Here is a 25,369-nt window from a genome sequence, read left to right as displayed (position 1 = left end):
TGTCTCAATATAAAATCACTTAGATCATGGAGAGAGTCCTTTCTTTGTAGTCCCTGCATGTACGTGTTCTCTCGCTTTGTGTACTGGATTCTGATGGGGTCCAGTTAGCTAAGCTAAGGAGCTTGTCTGTTAATATACCTGTCTTATGTTTAGATAACTATACGTGCTGAACCATTGGTAATCTGAAAAATATCAGTTAGGTCCACTCCTTTATAGATAATTTTTAGACTTCTCTGGCTAGTACTTAAAAAAAATGGTCTTAGTAGGGTTTCTGGGACTTTGTGCTGTGCAGGGTCCGGGGTAGTCGGCATTGTTCCCAGACAGGACAGCTGTTTCTCCTGTCTTTAGGGACGAGTTCCAAGGTTAGGGGCCAGAAAGGCAGTCTCCTCCCAAGGGCTGCTGTGCTGAAGTGTTACTAAACCGTGAATTCTTAGACCCTGTCAAAAAATATTCACGTGTAGTGTGACTTCCTCAAATAGTTATTCCTCCAAATATGTTACCAAGTGCAAACTTAATAGACTACCCCCCTCCATACACACACTTTTAAAAACATACAGTCAGTACTATCTTCATCATCATGACATGATTCTTGGGTGATCCCAGAGCTGTGTACACTGCCTGTGGACAGTGGGGTTTAGGGACTCTTGAAAGTGAATATTATTTCTCTTCTCTGTTGTTCAAGCCTAAGAGTCAGGCTGTTTTGGCCTTGATTCCAGCAAATAATGGCCACAGCATCACTGAAACATTTGCTTGTATATAAGTCATTTATGTGTTTTTTCCCAAACCAGAATGACTATCCACTTGGAGTTACTAAAGAAATAGCTGTTTGTGCTGATAAAATAATGTTTTCTGATTTGAGAAGTCTCCAACTCAGGGAAACCATGGAAATAAAGGTATTTGTTGTTTAATCTCCATAGACAGAGATCCATAGAACTATGGATTTTAATTTCCTTGTTTGCTATTTTGAGTTCATAAGGTAGCTGCAGAATATATTCTCATGAAATTGATAAAGATTGCAAAAACTGTTTACAATACTTGTTATATCTTAGTTATAAAGCTTTAAGAAATTCACATTTGCTTGTGTCCTCAGTGAATTAGTACATCTTTTCTATCCTTGAAAGGTTACAGTTACTGAATTCAAACACCCAAGTGACTTTTACGTGCAGTTATATTCTTCAGAAGTTTTAGAATATCTGAACCAACTCTCTGCAAACTTAAAGGAAACATATGCAAATGTGGTGCTTGAGGAACATTATATTCCTGTTAAGGGGGAAGTCTGTGTTGCCAAGTACACTGTTGACCAGGTAACCTCTATGGAAATGAATTATTGAATAGGATGTTTTAATTTACTTTGGTCGTTATCAACTCGACACCAGAGCTTTAATTTAATGATGCATTAGATGGCTTAAAAGTGAGACTCCGGCCGCACTCCTGTTTCTCTTTCTGAGTCAGTATTCCAGGCTCTATTCGCTTGCTTCTCACTGCATGAGCCCTCTCCATCTCTGCTGATGGGCTCCTCGACTGCTTGCTTCCAGGCCCATTTCTAGTCTTAAGCCTGTGTTTACATGGGTAGCTGAGGCATTAGTTTCAGTCTACTTGGCTAGAATAGTTTGGCAATAGTTGTGCATATTAAAGTGGCCTAATTAGACAATTTTAGGGATTTCTCAGCAAGATTCTTAGAAAAGTATGTTAACTTGTTGAGTGCGTTGGAACAGAACAGGCGCCTTTCCTTTGCATGTTCAGTAGATTGGTTGTGAGTTTTTAAAACCTGAGGTCGTGAAATGCTATTTTGAAGCAGAATACCATTTCTTTTTTCATTTTCAGACCTGGAACAGAGTGATAATACAGGATGTTGATGTGCTGCAGAAGAAGGCACGAGTCTTATATATTGATTATGGAAATGAAGAAATAATTCCAGTAAACAGACTTCACCAACTAAAGAGAAACATTGACTTGTTTCCTCCTTGTGTGAGTCTCTTTTACTTTCTAAATTCCTAATAGTGTCTCAAAGGAGCTGGTTTTAGTGTTTTGCTGGGCACACTAGTTGCTGGTTCTATTCTGCCATGGTTATTATTAAAAAGTACATGTTGGTATATCTTTTTCTATGTAGATAAACATTCATTGGCTCTCTTGGCTAAGTACTGCTTCTCAGGTTGAGATACTGTTCGCATTTTAGGGACCTCTTATTAATCTCTTCAAAAACAACCATTTCTGTATTTATTACCTTATTTTGAAGTGACCTGAATTTACGTGTAAGTGAGGGATGATTATTATGCTTTCATCAGCTTCTCAAGTCCCAAAAGTCAAAGCATTGTGGATAAAGTCCCCAGAGAGAAAAATAATTGTATACAAAATTGTTTATCTGGTTATACTTGAAGATTTTTGATAAATGTTCTGCATAAAACACATCTTTTAAAAATCGTCACATAATTAATTAGAAAAACTCATTTTCAAATACTGATTTTTCAAAAAGTAATTTGTGCAAAATCTTTCAGGCCATAAAGTGCTTTGGGCCGGTGTTGTCCCAGTGGAAGGGAATTGGAGCAATGATTGTATCAAAACGATTAAATCACTGTTAATGGAGCACTACTGCTTTATAAAGATTGTCAACATCTTGAAAGAGGAAGAGGTTACCTTTGCCGTGGATGTTATGCTGCCAAGTTCAGGTGAGATCCGACTCTTTCTTTTTAAATGAAGTGCTTAATAAGTTATTTAGTCTCCACCTGTTACTCAGAGAAGTAGAAACATGAAGTACTGCCAAGTAAGCTCTGCTCTGGGGTCATTCAGACTATGACTGGAAACGTGGCCCTGCTCTTGGAATTGGCAGTTTGTCAAGGACATGGCACCCATTCGTAGAATTGGGTGGATTAAAAGGCTAGATCTAGACTTAGGATGGGGATAGCTATATTATCCTTTTAATGTAGCCATAGTAATATCTACTCCTGATTTCTACTCCTTTATTGAGAAATTCAGCAGTTTCTCTAGGAATTCATTCATCCTTAATCATAACTTTTTCTTTGAACAACATTCACAGATCTGTGATTTGTTAGTATTGAGACCATGAGTACTTAAGTAGTAGTGAAGTTGTAGAAATGGAAACGCTTAGAAATCCTGTTCTTCCATTCTGGTTTTATACCTGTTTGAAAAGTGACTTCTTACAGTCTGCTAATAATTGCCTCTCAGTTTCCAAGGTTTACTCTTCTATTTTTAGAGTCCCCGTGTCGCTGTGCCTGTCAACGATTTGGTAGAAAATGCAGTTAATCCTGTTGCAAAATTAAGTATAAAATCGGTATTTGTTTCATTGCTATTATGTTTCATGTTATGACTTTAGCTTTGGGATTATTTCAGAGGACTTGGAGTTCACATCAGTGCCGGCTAACCCTTGTTTCAGCCACACTTTATGTCTGAGAAAAAGAAGTCTTCTGTCTCGAATTCATTTTTTCTCATAAACGGTGGTCTTTCTAAGCATGCCAGTGAGGTGGTACTAAATCTTTCATGTTAATCAGAATTTTGAAGTGAAATCTTTTCATTACATTGTCTTCCAAGTGATGGTGGGAATTTTGCCTCAATTTATAAAGCTGAGCATTACTGAACCATATTTTGCACATAGAAACTGAACTGTAAGAAATATGCCAGTGGATTAATAGCTGTAATCTCTAAATCATGTGAGTATGACTCATTTGTTTTGTATTTGTGCTTTTAATACTTATTATATATCTCAGCGTAGATCTATTTTCTTAATCACTTTTAGGAAAACTCTTAGACCATGTGCTTGTAGAAATGGGATATGGCTTGATACCTAAGGGACAGAGTTCTAAGAAGCCAAGTGCAGACCACTGTGAGTATACAGCTTAATGTTGAACAGTCCAGTGACTGAAGAGTATCTTCTGAACCAAACAAAAAAAGCGCAACTGTCACACTGTCAGATGAATGGAAATGCTAATAACCATTCTCTAAGCTTTATAGAAGGAAGATGATGCTTTTCCATTTAGTAATCTATTCTTTCTAATCTCAGTCTCCCCTGTCTTCTTCTTCCCTGTCGTCCAGATTAATACTTGACATGATAATTATCAGAGATTACAAAGTACTAAATATCATGACACTTTGTGTTGAGGGATTTTAAGCTAACATTTCCTTAGTTTAATTTGTTTTTCTTCCTTGGGTATCCCAGCAATAATAAACAGGGCTGTAACATTCTGTTCTAGTAGGATGGTGTTTCTTAAATTTTTACTTTTTACTTAATTGGTGTATACTTTTAATTTAGTCTAACGAGAACCAAGAAGTTTTGCTATCAGCATTTTATTTTCTCATTGCCTGGTCTTATGTCTTGTGTCTTATAAGTCAGCTTTCTCCTTTACTTTCTCTTTTACCAGTTACAGTCGTGTGCCCCACTTAACAATGGGACTGTGTTCTGAGAAATGTGTTGTTAGGTGATTTTGTCACTATGCAAACATCATAGAGTGCACTTACACAAACCTAGGTAGTCTAGCCTGCTAGTGGAATTGCATGTGCTATGCTGGCAACTCAGTATCACTGCAAACACGTGAATAACACTGTGCTGCATCACTAGGCGATAGGAATTTCTCAGCTTCATTATAATCTTAAGGGACCACCGTTGTATGTGGGATCTGTCGTTGACTAAAGCGTCATCATGTAGTGCGTGACTGTCCTGTAGAGGGAGACATACATCATTGTCTCCGCTCATCTATCCAGAGGTGATTGCCAGACTAATGATGCCATGACTGAACACATCTTGTCACATAAGTAAACTTGATTCATCCTTAAATCTACCTTCTTCTTCACCTCCCATCTTTTGCTCTAATTGGTTGCCAAGTCTTTATTGATTATTCTTCCCAAATATCCTTTGTATACGTCTTTTTTGTCTTCCTTTCCCTAATACCATTTTTTTTAGTTCAAGAATCTTTGTCCTTCATAGATAATTGCAACAACCTTTTGATTTTATCTTTTTGTCTCCTGTCTATATTCTTACGCTACTGTCCATATGATATCCCTAAAATACAAATCATGGTGTGACAGCATGCTGAAAAGCTTTCAGTAGTTTTTGCCATCTAGAGGAGAAAAAACAAACTCTTCCTGGTCTAAATAGTAGTTGTGGTTGAAACCGGAAGTGTTGGTGGTATGTTAGGGAGATTGTGGAGTGAGGAAAAATAGTGAGGGGCCTACAACATCCATGAGAAGCTGTGATGGGAGAGGTGGGAAGAGAATGGGGGAGATGTTGCCAGAGCAACAGAAGGGTAAATGCCTCTAGGAGGGAGCCATCAGTAACAGCAGATGCTGCACAGGTGTCCAGTGGAAGGAACAGAAACACACTGAGCAATACCTACCTCACCAGGCTCTGGGAGGTGTGAAGGGCAGACACAGAAAAGAGATTATGTAACGGCGTGATGGAGGAAGTGCAGGGTGTATGGGGCCTGGGAAGGGCACCCAACCCGGGCTGGGAGGGAAGCCTTTTCAACATGGCACCACACTGAGCAGGAAATCATCACGTTGCTGGGGGGGGGGGGAGGGCTGGGGAGAACATCATGTTTTAAGGCCTAGAGGCACGAAAGAGCATAGTTAGGACTGAAAAACTGAAAAATAGGATTAATGAAATCAAAATGACTTCTTTTTCTGTTTTCTGATAAGGTGATTCTGAAGATGTTGGAAAAATGACAGTTGAAATTGTAGACAGAAGTGACTTAATTCCAAAAGTGTTAACTTTGAACGTAGGTGATGAGTTTTGTGGTGTCGTTTCTCACATTCAGACTCCGGAAGACTTCTTTTGTCAAAAACTACAAAATGGATGTAAGTAAATTTTCTCGATTTGTGCTTTCAGGAGACTCAGCATGCAAAAATGAAGGTACTGTGTAGATTTATATTTCTTTTGTTTAAAGTGTGGTCTGTGTCTACAGGTAAGCTTGCTGAACTTCAGGCATCCCTTAGCAAGTACTGTGGTCAGCTGTCTCCACGCTCGGATTTTTATCCAACCATTGGTGATATCTGCTGTGCTCAGTTCTCAGGTAAGGAAAGAGTATTGTTGAATTTTTTACTTTTATAATTAAGTAAAAACATAAAACAGAACCTTCAGTTTACACTGGGTGGCTGCGTTTGAAACTTGAGTATTGAAGTGCACCAATTATGTTTTTAAATATGTCCAATTAAACAGAGTTGAAGTGTGTAAAGGAGGAGGGCCTGTGAATGCAGGGGGTTGGTATAGGAGGTTTTTATTGTTTTACCAGTCCTGTAGTTTTTGCAGATAATTCTGTTCACATCAGAATGCAAATGTGGAACCTCCCAGGGTCACGTCTTCACCAGTTTTCTTTGGAATAGCAAGAGGGCCTGGATGCACAGAGCTGTCACGGCACAGCCTCGGTAGCTGCACAGGTCTGGCCTTGGATAACTGGGCTCTGATACTCTCTGCAGCAGGGAGGGCCAGTGGCCTCACAGAAGCGGAGGTACCCGTAGGCCTCCAGTAAAACGATTGCTTGGTTGGTGGAGTCTGGTTGACTCATACCGCCCGGTATTCTAAAATTAGCCCTGCTTGATGCCTTAGCCAGTGGTCCCCGTATTGAACAAGATCTTGTGGACTCACTTGACCAGGACGTGTGCTTTATCCTAATGAGCTGTCTACTGGAGAGAAAAGGCATGGAAATAAAGAATGACAGCATATGGCATGCGTAGTCTAGTAAGGTAAAAATAAAGGTGACGTTTTAGGAGTTGAAGCTTCTGTTAAGCAAAAGCAGCAAAACCGAATAAGCATTTGTTGATCAATAAAGCCTGATACTCAAGTAGAATGTTCAAATGACCATTTCTAAAGTTGGGAGGAAAAGCTCTTGTTTATATTTACATTGAAAGATCACTTGAGACGGAGTCTCTTCCTTCTTGCAGAGGATGATCAGTGGTACCGTGCCTCCGTTTTGGCTTATGCTTCTGAAGAGTCTGTGCTGGTCGGATATGTAGATTATGGAAACTTTGAAATCCTTAGTTTGAAAAGACTGTGTCCCATAACTCCAAAGTTGTTGGAACTGCCAATGCAGGCTATAAAATGTGTGCTGACAGGTATGAAATTTTTATGGTCCCCACATTCTTAAAATGCTAAAATCTAAAGTAGAAGCATTAGAATTGAAATTAAATGACTGATAAGATAAAGGAATACGTTTAGACATAACTTAATTTAGTGCAAAAATAATCCTTGATAGAACATTTAGGAAATACTATCTGTAATAAGTCAAAATGTAATGTACCTGTGGTTATGAAATTGAGTGTTCTTTTTTGCTATCTATGGAGCCTGTATTATTGATAAATATCATAGAAGCCTATTAACCACATGAAGTAGTGGAAAAGCTGCTTGTAAAAGCAATAAGAACATTATGATCATGTGCTTAGAAGTTGCTTTATATGTAGTTTGTCCCACTAGCAGCCAGGACTCCTTTCCTTATCAATAAATTGGCTTCTACACCCTTCATTTAAATGTACTATAATTTAATATCCAATTTATAAGAAGGGTATTGCCAAGTCTTTGCTGTTAGCAATGTTCTTTTATCTACATTTTGCCACCTATCCAAGATCATTTACTTACGATAGTGGCAACATGTAGTTTTACTGCAAAATACATCCTTAGGTAGAATGGAGGTGTCGGTGAGTATGCTTGTTTTCATGTTGGTGCTACATACTGTGATTGCTCTCCAGAAAGGGCTGAACTAGTTTACACATGAAATGTAGGAGGTAGTCAATTCCTTCCTACATGGGTACACCAAGTAGATATTTCTATATTATTTCATGGTGGCCAATTTTAATAAGCTAAAAATGAAATCGTCTTAATTTACTTCATTACTAGTGAGGCCATCTGTTCTTTTTTTTCGTTACTTGGCCCTTAACAAACTGAGCATAATCTTGAGGGTTTTGATTTGTAAGTGCCCTTCAGTAAGTGCTACAATATGTTTCATATATTACGTAAGGGACCAGTATTTCTTCCTGGATTGCTTTATACTTTTGTTTTGTGATTCTTTATTGAGGTATTATTTACATACCACAAAATTCAGTGTCTTAGGTATACAATTCAGTAAATGTATCAAGTTGTACAACCATCACCATAATCCAGTTTAAAACATTTCTATCAGCCCAATGAGATTCTCTTACACTCATTAATAGTTAATCCTCGCTCCCCAAGCAAACCAATAAGCTACTTTCTGTATTTACGGATTTGCTTTTTCTGAATGTTTCATATCAGTGGAATTACATAGAAGCATAGTCTTTTACAGGCTCTTTCTTTGCGATTTTGTCTCTTTTTCATGTTTAGAAAATCTTTCTGCACAGATGGAACCTTTCGGTTCTAATATTTGTCACAGATTACTTAAGTTTAACGTTGTGGAAATTAGGAGCTGAATTGCTAAATGTTTGCCGTAAGAAATATTTTAATATTCTTTTAAACATTCTTTGTTAGGAGTAAGGCCATCATTGGGAATTTGGACTCCAGAAGCTATTTATCTGATGAAAAAAATGTACAGAACAAAATGATCACAGTGAAAGTGGTTGACAAGTTGGAAAACAGTTCCCTGGTGGAGCTTATAGATGAATCTGTGACACCTAACGTCAGTGTTACTCAAGTACTCCTCGATTCAGGCCTTGCCGCCAGGGAAGAGGGGGTCTTGGTGACAGATAAACCCAGTGATGCACATGAAGCCAGTGGTAAGTAAAATGTCACCAGACGATGTCCATGCTGGAGTTCAGATGGTTTTGTGAATGTGTCGGTTCCTATGCTTTCAAAAAGAATTGATGTTGATTACCTGTTTTGTTTTTTTTTAGATCAAGCATTCGTCTAAATACATTTAAGAGTGTGTTTGAGAACTGAGAATTTGTTGAAAGTTTATGGCAGTTGAAGCTCAGTCAGAAATGTGGAATTTGAAATTCAGTGAGGGTAGTAATGGTTAATTGTAATACTGATAAGCTTTCCTGTAAAGTCACTAAGAAATCATTGAAAATTCAGTTCTTCTTCAAAGAAACTTCCTCAGCAACCCCACCTCCCACTCCCACTCTGGCCATTTGTTTTGCAAAATATCCATTTATTTTCACAGTTCCCTTGGGTGCAGAGGCAAAATTGGCGTGGAAATGGATTGCAACTTGCTGTTGACCCAAACAGTAGATGTTGTGGTCTGTATGGTATATAGTCCTGGAGAATTTACTGTCACGTGCTTAAAGAGGACGGTAAGTTGACTCTTTCATGTATATTCTTTTTACAGATATGTTGGTATAGCTAATAACTCAAGATAAGTTTACTGAGTGATAAAAGTACCCCCTTTCCGAGAAAGGCCTAGTGGATATTTGTACTTCCAAGAAAGATTTGGTTATTAGTTGTCATTTATTACATTTTAAGTCCTTATTTCTATTTCCAACAATCTCCTTGTATTTAAACCAGTTTAGATTCACAGAATGTCTCCTAAACTTATTTTGAAAATTAAATTGTTGATGTCATTGAAGTATAACATACATACAAATACGTATACAAATAAGAGTGCACACATAACAAATTGTCACAAAGTCAAAACACTTGTATAACCAACATCTAGATCAAGAAGTAAAACATTACTAGTAACCCAGAAGTTTCCTTCATGTCTCTTCCTATCACTATCCCCTTTTCTCTTTCAAAAGTAAATACTCTCTTGCCTTCTATAGCATACATTAGTTTTTTTTCTGGTTTTGGACTTCATATAAATGGAATTGTACAATATGTACTCTTCTGGTGCCTTGCTGCTTTTTTTCACTTTATGTGTGAGACTGGGCCATCATTTTCACATGTAACTGTAGCTTGTTTTCTTGTTGCTCAATGGTTCTATTGTGTGAATGCACTGCGATTTACTGTTCCTTTCTACTGCTGTACGTGTGGGTTGTTTCTAGTTTTGAGCTCTAAAATGATGGTGGTACAAACACTTGCAAAAACAATTTAGTTCCATGTGGATGCCTTTCTATGGAATACACATACCTAGGAATGAAATTACTGGCCACTTCTTAAAGGGCATGTATATTTTCAGCTTTGATCAATGAATGCCAGTTTCCAAAGTGACTATGACAGTTGTCAATTTAAGTGTTCTAGTAGTTGCTCCACATCCTCCAAGCACTGTATATTTTTTTTTTCATTTGAGCCACTCTGGTGAGCAGCATCAGTTGAACTTTTTGAATCTTGGTTTTTCTTTCTGTCAAATGAGGATGTCAAACTAGATAACTAAGCCCCTGTCTGGCTCCCAATTTGTGAGATTTGTCATCTGTTCAGAATCATCTGGTACGTAGGCCACTGTTTTATATAGGAGAAAATTCAAAAATTTTAAAGTCGTTATTTTCATAGTTGATTGTTCAAGCATATGGTACAGAATTCAAAAGTTACAAGAGTGTGTAGTGGAAAGTAAGTTTTCCATTCTCTCTTCTCAATTTTCTAAAGATCTTTTCAGAAGTACATACTCTATACATCTGCTTGTACAAAGGTACATATTCCTTTTTATGTATCCATAAATGGTAAAATACTGTAAATGTTTCAGTTTGCTTTTTTTCTCCCACTTTATCTTGGGTATCAGTTCACATAGTGTTTTCTCTGTTCTTTTTGTAATACACCTTCTATTTTGGAATAATTTTAGATTTACAGAAAAGTTGCAAAAATGGTACAGAGAGTTCCTGTCTACCTCTCACCCCGTCTTCCTCTGTAGTTAACGTCTTGCACAATTGTGGTACATTTGTTACAACTAAGAGACCAACATTGGTACATGAACTAAACTCCAGACTTTATTTGGATTTCATTAAATGTCTTTTTCCATTAAAACTAATATCCTTTTCCATTTCCACTAATATCCTTTTTCTATTCCAGGATCCAATCCAGATTATATATGCTGTTAGTCTCCATTCTTTTGCGTGGTTGCATGGTATTTCACTGTGTGGATTTATCCTAATTTAATTATCCTCGCTATGGATGGCTACAGGATTAGTGTTTCCAAGCTTTTATTACTGAAACAATGCGTGTACTCGATGACTTTATTCTGAGAGTGTATCCATGGGACAGATTCCTAAAATTGTAATTATTAAGTCAAGGATGTATGCTTGTGCTTTTGAGAGGTAGTGCCCTTCAAGAGGTTGGATACTTCCCACTAACAGTGTATGAGAGAGCCTTTTCCAACACCGTTTCCAATAGGTGTGTCCTTAAACTTTATTTTGACTCGTCTGAAAGGTGACCACTCTAACGCTTACTTTCTATTTCTGTGAATGGGACTTCGCCACATATTTAAAAGATCCCTTTGTTGGCCTTAAAGCGCTCCATGGTCTGTCTGTTCAAGCCCCTCTCTGGTGTTTGCCTTGCCACTCTCTGTTTTGCCAAACTGCTCCCACCGATTGTTTCTTTTGGCTGCTAATTCTGTAATTCTGGACTTCACCTCCTAGCCATTTCTTCCTTCAGATTTCTCTATGAAACCTTTAGCAGACCGAGCTTACCTCTCTGAATTTCCTTAGCAGACATGATCTGTGCCATCCATTTAGTAATCACTACGTGTGTATTCCTTGAGGACAGCTTGTATGCAATTTCTTTTCTGTACCGACTTGTACAGTTTCCTTGTCCAGATGCAAAGCTCATGCTCTAGTGTATTGACAGCAATATCATAGTCATGTCACTGTTCCCAGTAAATCATTGGTATGGGGTTTAGTGAAGGTATTCACTAATAATGACTAATTACCCCAATTTTTAATAAGGAGAAGGAGAAAGCATTTGGTGTACTACATAGTTATTTAGGCATGTGCCAGAGATTTTCAACTTGAAAGCGTTGAAAGCGTTTTTCAACTTGAAAGAAAAATCTGTATTCTGCATGACTTTTAAAATAAGTGCTGCGTTTGTATTGTATTTTCAGCTGTAAAGAAACTCAATGATTTGAACAAGTCGCTAGCAGAATATTGTCAGCAGAAGTTGTCTGAAGATTTTAAGGCAGAAATAGGGCAACCTTGTTGTGCTTTTTTTGCAGGTAAGTTGCAGTTGGTGCAATCTTGACTATGTTTTTGACATTCAACCCTTATTGTTAATGTGTTTTTCTTGCTGATGTTTAAGCAAATATTTTTCACAATTGAAATTAAATGAATACTTAAGATCGTTTTTTTCTTCTCTCTTTGTAACAAGGAAGCTCCAAATGATACTTTGGTATCTAAACTTTATTCAGTGCTTTTCTTCCCAGAGTTTCTGGTAATATTAAAATAAGTTAGTTAATGGAAGACCAGCTCACAAGATTCATTGTTGCTTCTGGTCACCCTATGCATGTTTATTTTGAAAATAAATTTGATGAAACAACATTAATTTCATTGCAAGATGTTTTCTAGTATTTATTTTTTGTATTATTTTATCAAGTGTCAAGTAAAACAATCTGTCAGTACTGGTGAGAGTATTATAAGTCTTCCAGATTGACAAGCATGTTTAATGACGTTCATTGTCTTACCTTCATATTATGCTTATTTAAGGATAGATGAGGAATGAAATCTTTATATCTGATGTAAAAGTGTGCTGCTGTAAAAATTACGGAGATATTCTAAAAATTGATTTTGAGTATACTAGGGATTTCTGAATGAAAAACTAAAGGCATCATTTGGGGAAGAGAGCAAATTTATTAGCTGCTAGACAAATGTTTTTTTCAAGATAAAATTTCCAGTGTTAGTAGAAAGGAAATATTCCATGTTATAAACTTTGTGTTAAATCTAGGTGATGGCAATTGGTATCGTGCCTTAGTCCATGAAGTTGTACCAAATGGAAACGTTAAAGTACATTTTGTGGATTATGGAAACATGGAAGAAGTTACTGCAGATGAACTCCAAATGATCCCATCAAAATTTTTAAATCTTCCATTTCAAGGGGTGCAATGTTGGTTAGCAGGTATGGTACAGAATAAGAAAATTTCTCAGCTGTCTTCTGATACTTAGGGTACATAAACTTCTAAGTACTAATATCTAAAATTTTAATATTTTGTGTAAATTAGAAGATCTTGCTTTATAATATGAAATTTAGAAACGTATTTTTAAAGATACTGGCCAGAATACCCTGTTGAGGTCAAAGAAGGGAAACAGCTGCTTTTCCATACTTAGGATGGGAGTGGAAACCAATGTCTTCTCTTGAAGGAATTTTGCAGGATTCCTTAAGAGCTTCAAGCATTCCTACCTTTTGTCATAGCAATTTTACTCCTGATAATTTATCCCAAGAAATAATCCTGGAATTTCACAAAGTTTACCTACAAGGAAAACTCATTGCACTGCTGTTAATAATAGCAAATCAACCTAAATAATCAATAGTAGAGGAGGATTGATTAAATGATGCTCCATATAATGGATAATGGTAGTATCTATTTCATAGGGTTGCTTTGCGGATTAAATGAGTGTTTAGAACAGGGCCTTGCACTCACAAGTTCTATTTAATGCTTACTGTTGTTACACAGCCATTAAAAGGATGTTAAATATATGTTATTGATAAGAAAAGTCGCTCATGATTTAAGTGAAGAAAACAAGTTGTAAAAGAGATACTGCATAGCGTGGTGATCGAAAGGACAGGCTGGAAGCAACTCTGCTACTTTCTAATTGTGAGACCTAGGCAAATTATCTTAACACTCTGCTTCCATTTCCTCATCTGAAAAGAATAGTACTTTCCTCAAGAGTCATTAAGAATAAAGGAGATAAACATATAAAAAAGCACTTAACAGTACCTGACATCATACCCATAATTGTAGTTGTTTTATAAAAAATTTATGAAGTATGTGAGTATATAGGGCATGTATTATATTGCACATAACAATTGTGAAGGTTGGATACAAAAATAATAGAGACCATGTCTGGATGAGTAAATGCTTTTCAGTTTTTCTTTCATCTGTTTCTTTCTACTTATTTTGCACTAAGTGTGTTTTCAGATTATTGTTTTTAATTACCATGTTTTATGTCAGTGTTTCTTAAAATGAATGTTTAGAACAGGGCCTGGCACTCAGAAAGTTCTATTTGGCCTCCAAAGCAGCAGCAGCAACATGAGAACTTGTTACAAATGCAGATTTCTCATTCCCTACCTAAGACCTACCACAAATTGGAAAATTCTCAGGTGGGGCCCCAAAATCTTTTAAACAAGCCCTCTAGATAATCAGATGCATAGTCAAGTTGAGAATCACTGTGAAGCAAAAAAAGCAGCTTGGGCACAGAATTACTTTTTTTTTTTTTTAATTAGTTTCAGGTATGCAAAACAATGTACTAGAGATTTACACCCCTCACAAAGTGCTAACCCCCTCTCCCATCTACTACCCCTCTGAATTCCTTTTAATACTGTTCTTGTTTGCCAGATATACAGGCCTAGAAACAAACATTGGACTAAAGAAGCCACAGCAAAGTTTCAGATGAGCGTTACAGGAATAGAACTCCAAGCCCGAGTGGTTGAATCACTGAAAAGGGAGTGGAATTGAACTCACCGATCTTTCTACTTCTTATCCCAGAATAATTAATGATGTTCTGATTGGTGAACATCTGCTGTAAAAGCTAGTTCACCATGGAAAGACTTAGCCAAAAACAGACTTGACAATAAACAGGATCTTCAAGTTGGCACCCCAGATGTCAAGGTAACATTTTTAAGCCATTTATTTGTTACTTAAAATTATGTTGTCCTTCGCTTTTATAGGCGATGAAAATTTTTTCTATCACGAATGACAGTTTTCCTACAGAAATATGCTTTGTGGAAATAGGTTAATAATAGACTATTAAAGTTAATTTAATGTTAACTTGTTGAAACATGGTTTATTAAACACTGCTCATTTTTAATGTAGTTAGTTATCATACAGCTAGGTGTTTCTTAATGTTCAAATAAATTTTAAGAATTATATTAAATATACTACAGAAGTGGAAATACACTACAGGAATGCAGTAGTTGAAGGATTCCCACTATAGATTGGACTTTTTTTTGTAATGCCCACAAAATCCCTCAAATTAAATAGATTGTTTTGTGAAATACGGGTTTTCATTTTGGGAATTGGGGAATGCTGATAATCAGCAGTTGATGACAAAAATCGAGTAAATAATACATTACTGGGAAAGAATACTGAATTGGATCTACTTTCACGTGAGACCTGTGTTTTGTATGTTTTCAGCCATCTCTTCAGGCTGTGCAGTGGAGGACACTAGAATTGCCAGTTAATAAAACTGTACAAGCGAGCATATTAGAAATCATAAACCCAACTTGTTTTACGCTGCACCTAATGAGATGCCTGGTAAGAAGCATTGAGATCTCCTTATGCTAATCTTTTCACTGTATAATGTAAGTGCTTATCCGAATTCATGAGGAAATGAGGAGGGCGATGATTTTGTTTCATTCAAGGTTTTAAGGAAGAATTGATCATAGCAACACATAAGGCAAATTTACTTACAAAACACAAATGTTGAACGAACATGAAGGAAATGCTCTGCATTTAGCACCACTCAACCTATTCTCTATAATCTACAGCTTTTTATAACAAAGCACTCCTAATCACTAACTTCTTGTTTAAAAATATATTCTGTCTATATTGAATTGTATTTACTTACTAAATTAACGTTCTACAGCCATTAACTGAATTTGAACCAAACTATTAGATGTATTGAAAGAGAACTTTGTAATCAGTCTATGATCACAGTGTTACTATATCTTCAGAAGCTTAGAGAAATGTTTTACATTGGACCTAATCATAAAGAAAAGTAGCGTGTAAATATTTTAATTTCTTTTTTTGTTTCATCAAAGTTTATAATTAGGCTTCTCTTCAATGTATTCAGTTATTCTTGTAGAGTAGAAGGTAAGTTATTGCAAGTTGAGTGGTGGCTGTTCAAAGTGATGGCAGGTACTCTTAACGCTCAAAAAATGAACTTTGTTTCAAATTGTCAAACCTAGAATTGTGGTGATACCAGTAACTGCTCTTAAATTCATCTCCACTATTACAAATAATCATCTTTAATTCGTATAGTAGAAAGCCAGGGATTTAGGATTATTTGATCCTGATGACCACATACGGTATGACAAATTGGAAGTACTTTATTTTGTTAACCATAGCATACCTATGAGGTATGAGATAGTGAGCGTTCAGTTCCAGACCACTGCAATAAAGCGAATACTGCAATAAAGCAAGGCACACAAATTTTTGGTTTCCCAGTGTTATAACAGTTATGCTTACATTATTACTGTAGTCTATTAAGTGTACAATAGCATTATTTGTAAAAAAGACAATGTACATACCTAATTGAAAAATACTTTATTAAGAAATGTAACCATCATCTGAGCTTCAGCGAGTCGTAATCCTTTTTTGCTAGTGGTGGGTCTTTCCTTCAATTTGTAAAAAGTGCAGTAAAGTGAAGCACAATAAAATGAAGTATGTCTATATAACACACTCACTGAAAAGCACACCAAACAATTATAAAAATGCAGCTTAATAAGTTTGTTCATAGTGTGAACAAACTACCGTGTTTCCCCAAAAAACAAGACTGGGTGTTATATTAATTTTTGCTCCAACAGACGCATTGGGGCTTATGTTCAGGGGATGTCATCCTGAAAAAAATCATGGTAGGGCTATTTTCCGGTTAGGTCTTATTTTCAGAGAAATACGGTAGTATAACAACCCCAGAAATTAGTCCACTGTAACTGCCTTCTTGGCCCCTCCCAGTATTGCATAACTTCGGCACAAGGTAACCAATAATGGTTTTAATTATTTTTTAAATATAAGTGTGTATTTTAATACAGCTTTTTGAGTGATTAGATTAGACAATATTTTGTACACTCTAGTTAAATAGAATTGAAATTTTCTTCACAAACAATTGCTTTTTATATATTTTAGAAGATCAGGAGAAACTGTGTATATTGACAGCCGAATTGTTAGAATATTGCAATGCTCAGAAGAGTCCATCGTCCTATAGAACCAGTATTGGAGATGCGTGCTGTGCCAAATACACAAGTAAGATTCTTTTAGGTAAATATTAAGGAGAAATATTTTGTTCTCTTTTATATGAGATTATATGGATCTTTTTATTTCAGATGCTTATTTCATTTGCTTAGATAGAGAACGTAAGAACGCCAAGGTCATGGGTTTAATTCACGTTGGGGTCATTCAGCTTTTCTGTTCCGTAGCCATAGATTATATTTAGGCAGGGATATGGGTAGAAATGTACAAATCTGCCAGTAGTACTTCTAGAGAAGCAGCTCTAGATAACGACAACTCTATATGGTGGGTCAGTAATGTTATACGGATATATGGAGGTATTGCAAGTAACTTATAGAACTCTGAATGTACCAAAAGAACACAGTGCCTTCGGAGTCAGACTTGTTGAACTGGATATACTTCAACCATTCTCCTGTTGTTTAATATTTCATGTTAGCAAGTTTCTTTTGCTAATATAAATAACACTTGTAGTGAATATTCTTGGGGAGAAATTGGATAACTTTCAGTACTTTAGGTTGAATTTCAGGAATAGAATTCTGGAGTCAAAGGACACAAATTGTTTTGTAAGTTCTGGAAGCATGTTGCTCCCTGGGCATCTTAAAGAAATGTCCATATATGCCAAAAGTTTGTGAGCGGGCCAGTGTCGTCATCCCCTTACTCACAAGGGACTTAAAAGGCTTTTGGTCTGTTGCCCGAATAGTGTTCATTTTAAAATTTAGATTTATGGTTTTAAAATGCGTCATACCTTAATTTTTCTTTCACACGACAACTGGATTGAAACCTTCCCTCCCCCTCTTCCCACGGCAACATGTCACCTCATTTTGGGTTAAGCACTCTGTTATTTCATTAACATTGCATAGACACTGTCCACAGCCCTAGCCGTGTAGATACTATAATCACATTTCTCTTTTGCAGCCTTTTTTGTTGTCACTGTAATAGTATTCTGTATACTTTCACTAATGATCTCCACTTCTGGGCACTGGGGTAAATTCTCTCGGCGAACAGTTCATGTGCTTTATCAACGTTTGTCATGCTGGAGGCATCTTCAGCCTTCTGACCTGCTCCTATCTAGCCTTCTTGTCTTCCAGACCTGAGCTGTGATCCTGGAATTTTTCCTTCACCATCGTGCCAGGGATTGTTTCAGCACCAACCCACTGTTGCTTGGATGTTTCTCCCACCCCACCTTGTTGCTAGATTTCACTCTCTCATCTCACGTTGTTTTCTGGATCTCTTTCTATTTACTCTTACATTTGGAGTCCGTATCACCCTCCAGAATCTGAGAAAAGGCACATGTAAGATAAATTTTCTGTTACTTCCCACGTTTGAAAAAGTCTTTATTCTACCCTAATAGTTAATGGATAGCTTGTTTCGATATAGAATTCTAGGTTGGAAATGCCTTAAAATTTTGAAAGCATTGCTTTTATTTTTTAGCTGTTGGTGTTGCTGGTCAAGAGATAGATGTCCTTCAGATTCTCCAAATTTTGTACATACATATTTTTTTTCCTTTCTGGATTGTTCAGTAATCTCTTCATCCCATGTTTTGAATTTTATGGCGTGACTTAGTATTGGTTTTCTTTTCATCATTGTACTAGGCACTCAGTGGGTGGGTCCTTAACTCTAGAAATGAATGAGTTTTAGCTTTGTGTAATTTTTCTGAATTACTTTTTATTTCCTTCTTTCATTTTCTGTTCTTGTAGGAACTCCCAGCTAATTCAATGTTAGACTTGAACTCTTCTGCCAAATTTCCTCTTGTTTTATCGTTTTTATTCTTTTTTTCAAGAGATTTCCTCCATTTTGTCTTCTGACTTTTCTTCATTTTTCATTATCACATTTTCAGTTTCAGTAGTGTTATTGTTTTCTCAAGTGTGTGTTTTTAACACTGTCTTGTTCTTGTTTCAAGGATGGAAGTTCTTTTCTCCAAGGATGTTAATACCATTCTTTTAATTTTCATGGTCTCCCTCCCTTGTCTTTGTTTTCCTGAGTTCCTGTTTGCTTTGGTGTTATCTTTCATGTTAGAAACTCTCTTCCAATATTTGGTGATCCTTTGCTGTTCACTTCCTTAAGATGAGGCACTAAGAGGTTAGTTGGACACTTCTTTGGTATGAGCAGAGCTTGTCCTTTGGTGACCTTCACTGTCAGATGACCTAGCTCTGCCATTTCACTGGGGACTCCTGAGGTGGTATCTTGAAGTGCCTTCTCTTGGGATGGTTGTCCCCTGCCTGGAGCGCATGGCGCTCCTGACTGTCTTTTTGGTTATCTTCCTCCTCCGCGCTGCCTCATGCTCCCCAGTCCACAGTTGGTCTGGTTCATCCTCTCTGGGGAAGAAACCGCTGGTATTCTGCCCATAGTAGGAGCAGTTGCCTGAGAATGGGGAGGGCATTCTAAGTTTTATAAAGACATGTGAACGTAAAACTGATCATTCTCTTTAGCAACTTAAAAAAATAAGTACTATATGTAAATGTATAAACTGAAGTCTGTCACATGTTTTGGGGAAGTAGCTGTTTCCTTTAGCCATTCATCATTTCAGCTCCTTCTTTACTCCTACTTTTGAATGGGTGGCACCAGTTACTGAACCCTGCTTGCTTGGGATTTGTGATGCATACTGGGATGCTTCTTGGCTTTTCTGTGGCCAGCTTTGATTGAGCTCTGCTAAATCATTTTCACTCATGCATCTGCTTTCCAGCTTCCAATATTTCATTGTCTTCTCTTGTTCTCTAGCCTTGTGTTTTTATGCATTTTTCTTTTTAATCCTGTAATGCTCTTTTTATAAGATCTGGGGAAAGTAGAGGTGATGCTTGTATTTAATCTGGACATCTTGGCTTGAAATTAGGTATCTTGGTGTGAATTTCTAAGTGATGTGAATGTAACTGTGAATAACCATCTTAGGAGAGGGAGGGGGTCATTAATTGTAACTGCTTACCTGAGGTTCCCTTATATTTTCAGATGATGATATCTGGTACCGTGCCATTGTTCTGGAGACATCAGATGCTGAGGTGAAAGTGCTCTATGCAGACTATGGAAACATTGAAACTCTGCCTCTTTACAGAGTACAGCCAATCTCCGCCAGCCACCTGGAGCTTCCTTTCCAAATTATTAAATGTTCATTTGAAGGTAGACAATTAAGCCACTTTCCAATTTGGGTGCCTCTGGGTTTCTTTTTGTTTTTTTCTTTTTTTCTCCTGTTTGTTTTATAGCTCTAAGTCTGAATCAAATGTGTATTTCAAGTAACTGCCCCGATTTCTAAATATCAAGCAGAGTTTACAAAGAATCTCATATCTTTTATTCTTCCTCGTTCTCACTTACAGTATATTCCATTAGTCCATCATTGTTTTACAGATTAGTTTCAGAGGGTCAGCATTCAGGTTGCAAAGCTAGTAAGTGGCAGGGCCAAGATGAACTGGGATCAGCTGAACTCGCATGTGGCCATCTTTCTGCTGTCACAGCTCTGTCTTTAGAGACTAGAGACATTCAGATGACACCGGTTTTTTTTTTTTGGCTACCTTACTATGCATACTATTTTCTACATATTTTCAGTTGGAATTTGGATAAAGTGCATTAAAATATTAAAGTAGCTTTTTACTCTTACTACCGATTTCTTTACCCAGAGGTCCCAGCAGATAATAACACACTGATTGCCTCAGAGTCTGCTTTAGTTTTGACTCAGAGTGAGTTGGAACATTATTATTTTTTTCCTTCATTAAAATTATGTCCATAAAGGCAGCCATTTGTTTGTTGCCCTCTAGACCTAGATTAGTGCTTGACACGTAATAGGGATCAATGAATATTTATTAAGTAAGTTGATTTTTTAAAAAGGCAGCAGTAGCAGTACATCAAAGCATACCTAAACCTAGCTAAAATCAATGAGCCTTTTTCTTATTATCCTTAGAAAATTTAAATACTACCTTTTTTAAGAGACTTGAAGATTGACTCTAATATTCATTATTTTTTCCAGGATTAATGGAATTGAATGGAAGCTGTTCTCAATTAATAATAGAACTGCTAAAAACTTTCATGTTGAATCAGAATGTAATGCTTTCTGTAAAAGGAATTATTAAGAATGTCCATACAGTGTCAGTTGAGAAATGTTCTGAGAATGGGGCTGTCAGTATAGCTGATAAGCAGAAGATGTACGATCTGGCAAAAAACATCACGTCTAAAAAGCAAAGTACTTTACATACAGGTATTTCTTTTCCCAGTTAAATAACAAACATAAGTGTAATTAAGAACAGCTGTAGTCAGTTTAGATCTTTCCTTACTCCCCAGGGCCACAGTCCCTTCATCCTCCTCCTCTATAAACCCAGTGGCAGGGTTCCTGTCCCTTCTGCCACCTGAGAGGAGCTGCCTGGATGGCAGTAGGCCTTCCAGTCCAGGTTTCCCATAGGTCAGCTCAGCAGCACCGTCCATAGAATTAATGCTGAGCGCTTTAGAAATGTCAAGCATTCAGAGTTCCTTCCAGCTTACTTTTGTTCTTGATCAAAGTGAGGAGAACTCATATATTTGAGATTGGATCTTACTGGTATTTTGTAAGATGATTATTTGGCAGGCCTGCCCTCAACCAAAAAGAGATATCCCATACATGCTGGGCAGAAGACCTAAAATTTGGAGATGAGGGCGTTAATTTAGTAAGATCTAGGATAGTAGCAGATAACATGAAAGCCCAAATGAAAAGTTACTATAATTGATCAAGTCCTTTGTGGTTGGAACCCATGCGCCTGAGGGGCAAAGCCGCATGTGTTCAGACTCCAGGATTTTTGTTAACTTATATTGTATGTCACCGAATGGCTTTTTGTATTTGCTTTTAGAAAAGACATTGGGGATGAATTGCTGCTGCACGGACTTACGGAAACAAGTGGGTAAAACTTCCTTTAAGTTGAAATTATCCTCAACATTTTGAGAAATTACATATTTCTTTTTCATCCACAGGTTGAAAAACATGAACAGATTCTTCTCTTCCTCTTAAACAACCCAACCAATCAAAATAAATTGGTTGAAATGAAAAAAATTGTTTAAAAGTAAGTTAAATGTGATGTTTTTGCCACTTCACTGACCCCAAGCACGGCATCTCCAGTCATGTTGTCAGGGGAGAGCTGGTGGAGGGAATCACATCTTTGTAAGGCTCTACTTTATTTTGTGACTTAATGATCTGAAGTCTGGTTGTAATCTTATTTCCTGTCTTCGTAAATGTTACTTGATCATCTTCCTTTGACACTACTAATGGACCTGAGCTCAGGGGTGCTGAGGTTGCAACCACCTTTCCTTACTGTGGTTTGCTTTTAGAGAATACTCATGCTGTTGAGATATGGAGAGACTTGTAAAAATTGTTGTGAGGGAAAGCTTAGCCTGAAATTCTGTGTCTAGATGCGAGATTAACTTGCACCTGTGTGCATTGCTGTAAAACTGTTTAGCACTTTCTGTGAAGAGGTTCTAAGGGGCCAAGAATGGAAAATGAGCTGCACTGACAGTATATTTAATTGCAAAAGAAAACATACACTCTCTTCATTTGGCTGTGGTGATTCTAGTGGTAAAAGACGATACTGGTGAGTTTTAAACAGTAGTTCTCCTGCTGTTGTCCCCTGCTGGTCTTGTTCCTGTCTGGCATCCTTTGTTCTAAGATAGCCCTCAGAAAATATTTTATGATCAATAGCCAATTAGAACTTCTGATCAAAGGGAAGTTGTCCTTATCACTTTGAGTTGATACAATTCCAATCAAAAGCAAAGGATCTGACCAATTTAATACGTGTACAACATTGGCTAAACTGTTTGCAGATAGCTCGTATTGGTGTCTGTGGGCATGGCAACTCTCAAGGAGGTACTCACTGGGTTCAAACATTCTCTGTGTGGTAACGCTCAGTTGTTTTGTTTGTAAGAAAGTACAGCGATGATCTAAGTGAACATCATTAATGCAAGAGCAACAGTTTCGATTCTCATGATTTATTTCCTTTACAAGTTTTGTGTTATTTTCAACAAATGCTGACTTAACAATTGTAATTACACCTTTCAGTCTATTCTCACATTGTTTTAATACTGACTCCTGTTTTGTGTACTTGAGTTTAAAATCTTAAATTTAATGGTAATTTTAATTTCATAGATAAAGGAACATACAATGACATGAACTTCTGGAATTTAGTGCTAGTGCCAAATTATATTTTTAATCAAGTTGATTAACTTATATGTGCTTCTATCTTTTTATCTGTGTAATAGGCTTTTTTCCCCCATAAAGATGTTGAGAGTGCTTACACACACAAGTTGAGATGAAACCTATATTTTCTTTCTATTGCTTCTAAACAGATTGAAGACATTAAAAAAAAAAAAACACTTGATTTAAAGCGTAGTAGTTGAACTGACTTTTTCCTTACTGTGGGAATACATACATATTTTGTCTACATTTGAATACAGCATATACCTTACATTTGGGTAGTGCCTTATTTAAAAAGCAATTTTACATCTAGTCTTATAGTTCATCTTGATAATACCTTTAAAAAGAAAAGCCCCATTTTATAGATGAAGAGGCTGAGGCTCAGAGAGGTGAAATGCTTGCCCAAAATCGCACACGGACTGGAAAGTAAGACTTACAACTCAAAGCTGAGTTCTCTACTGCCCCCTGCTGTTTCCCTGCATGCTGTGCTACAGTATCTTTTAGTATTAGATCAACTCTGAAGGGCACGACACTAAGGGGTTTATATTATTAGAAAAAAATTACATACACGGTTACTTAAGCACACTTCCTTAATTGTAATGAAAATGTAGTTGAATATTTAGGACTTGAAGTTATTCTTCCTAGAGATAGAGAAAATGTGTTTCAAATTTGTTTCATCATCTCTGGAGAAATTTGTTTTGTTACTAGTTTAATTGTAAACTGGCTAAACTAGGAGTGATGTGATGAGAACATAAAACTTTGTAATCTGTTGCTCAAAAGTGATTACTTCAGCATTCAAGTTAATATAAAACACTTTTTATATTTGAAGGAGAGCGCAGCTATGATTAACATAAAATACTGTTATGGTGGTTGTTTTTTTTTAACTGGAAGATGTGACTTAAATGTGTAATTTCAGTTAAAAGTGAATCTTTGGTTTGCGTGTACTTAAGCTAGAAATTAAGAACGATGGGGACTGACTTTTTATATAAGGCATAATGGTAGTTGATTTTTCTCTTTCAGAAGCAGTCTCTCGGAAATAAACACATGTGAGAGAGGAAACAATGAAGACTAGACTTAAGAGAGAAAGGACAGCACCTTGTGTTTTTGTTTATTGGAATCTTGTCTACGTTTTCTTTAATGATCTTTCATGCCCCCATTTTTGTTTGCTTACCATTCTTCTATTAGATTGGGTAGTTTTATTTTTTTCTCTTAAGTTCTTCCTCCCAAATAAATAAGCCTTGTGTAAAAGATTCATACCAAATTCATGGGGAATATTGGGAAGGGATACATAGGGGCTTTCTACTGTATATATAACTTTATGACTTAAATGTATGGAAGGAAAGATGACTCGATGTTAGTACAGGATAAATCTAATTGATGGATACACGAGTCCTACTTTTTGGACTTTTCTGTATGTTTGACACATTTCATAATACAATGTGCCCTGCTCTTCCTGTCGTCATCTGCCTCTTACACATAATAAATGTTCGTTGGTTTATTGTTGCTTCAGTCTCTGCTCTTTTTTTCCTGTCCACTCTGAGGTCATCAGCTTCTTTCTCGCCATCGTGACTTGGATCACTTTTCCTTTGGCCTTTGTGCACAGTCTATCCTTGGGCTGTGGACCACTCCAGCTGGGGAAGGGACTTTCTGTTCCTGCCATCCAGATCCTTCCAGATCTGTAACCACTTAGATTTTTGTTTTAGATAGAACCTGCCATTTTCTGAAACTCAAATACAGTTAACAATTTAACTTAAAAATCTAAGTTAGAGTATATTATGTTTCTTGAAGCACATGATCTTAAATTCTCCTAAACTCACATGTGCAGAATTATGGACCAGCTGACTTTCCTGCCAGCCCGTAAGTTTCTATTTGGGAATTTTTCCATGATTTAAATACCAGCCTGTGACAACCTGAGAAGAGGTCACCAACTCAAGAAGCTTCAAAGACTTTTTCTTTCTTTTTCCTGCTTTCACTGATAACGTGTGTCAGCTAATCTGTTACATTGAATGGAATTTTTCCTCATGTAAAGAGTTCAAACATTGATATGCTTCTAGTAGAGAAAAATTTATGCTGTTTTGTCCAATAAAATCCTTTCACTTCACAGCCAGATTCCTTTTGCAATTGCCAGCAATTGCTCACTTTCTTTTCTTATTTGGACAAACTGGGAGCACTGGATGCTCAGTTTGTTCATACTAGGTGCAATTCCAGCCATAAGGAAAATGCAGATGAAAACCATGGAATCACACAATCAGCCTTTTTATTACGGAAAATTAGGGAAGCGTGACAACACATAAGAAAT

At 36.8% G+C, this 25,369-nt stretch overlaps 1 protein-coding gene across 1 annotated transcript in view; it reads left to right on the top strand.

Moving 5' to 3' along the window:
- Nucleotides 1–24,421, top strand: part of TDRD1 (tudor domain containing 1) — a 37,303-nt gene extending 12,882 nt beyond the window's left edge. Inside the window, 27 exon segments of the mRNA XM_033130872.1 lie at nucleotides 789–893; nucleotides 1,122–1,304; nucleotides 1,825–1,968; nucleotides 2,496–2,508; nucleotides 2,511–2,666; nucleotides 3,752–3,838; nucleotides 5,647–5,805; nucleotides 5,913–6,020; nucleotides 6,889–7,059; nucleotides 8,444–8,497; nucleotides 8,500–8,688; nucleotides 9,075–9,115; nucleotides 9,118–9,175; nucleotides 9,178–9,204; nucleotides 11,880–11,990; nucleotides 12,716–12,891; nucleotides 14,325–14,428; nucleotides 14,430–14,506; nucleotides 14,509–14,597; nucleotides 15,123–15,201; nucleotides 15,204–15,242; nucleotides 16,833–16,949; nucleotides 19,878–20,045; nucleotides 20,887–21,114; nucleotides 21,737–21,783; nucleotides 21,858–21,946; nucleotides 24,091–24,421. Coding sequence (XP_032986763.1) covers nucleotides 789–893; nucleotides 1,122–1,304; nucleotides 1,825–1,968; nucleotides 2,496–2,508; nucleotides 2,511–2,666; nucleotides 3,752–3,838; nucleotides 5,647–5,805; nucleotides 5,913–6,020; nucleotides 6,889–7,059; nucleotides 8,444–8,497; nucleotides 8,500–8,688; nucleotides 9,075–9,115; nucleotides 9,118–9,175; nucleotides 9,178–9,204; nucleotides 11,880–11,990; nucleotides 12,716–12,891; nucleotides 14,325–14,428; nucleotides 14,430–14,506; nucleotides 14,509–14,597; nucleotides 15,123–15,201; nucleotides 15,204–15,242; nucleotides 16,833–16,949; nucleotides 19,878–20,045; nucleotides 20,887–21,114; nucleotides 21,737–21,783; nucleotides 21,858–21,944 — 2,817 coding nt within the window. The 3' untranslated portion in view covers nucleotides 21,945–21,946; nucleotides 24,091–24,421.
- The last annotated feature ends 948 nt before the right edge of the window (nucleotides 24,422–25,369 follow it).

Source organism: Rhinolophus ferrumequinum, chromosome 16 (genome assembly GCF_004115265.2).
Source record: "Rhinolophus ferrumequinum isolate MPI-CBG mRhiFer1 chromosome 16, mRhiFer1_v1.p, whole genome shotgun sequence".
In the NCBI taxonomy this organism is placed as follows: domain Eukaryota; kingdom Metazoa; phylum Chordata; class Mammalia; order Chiroptera; family Rhinolophidae; genus Rhinolophus; species Rhinolophus ferrumequinum.
The sequence above is the reverse complement of the archived record's forward strand: the minus strand, read 5'-3'. Positions and strand labels throughout refer to the sequence as shown.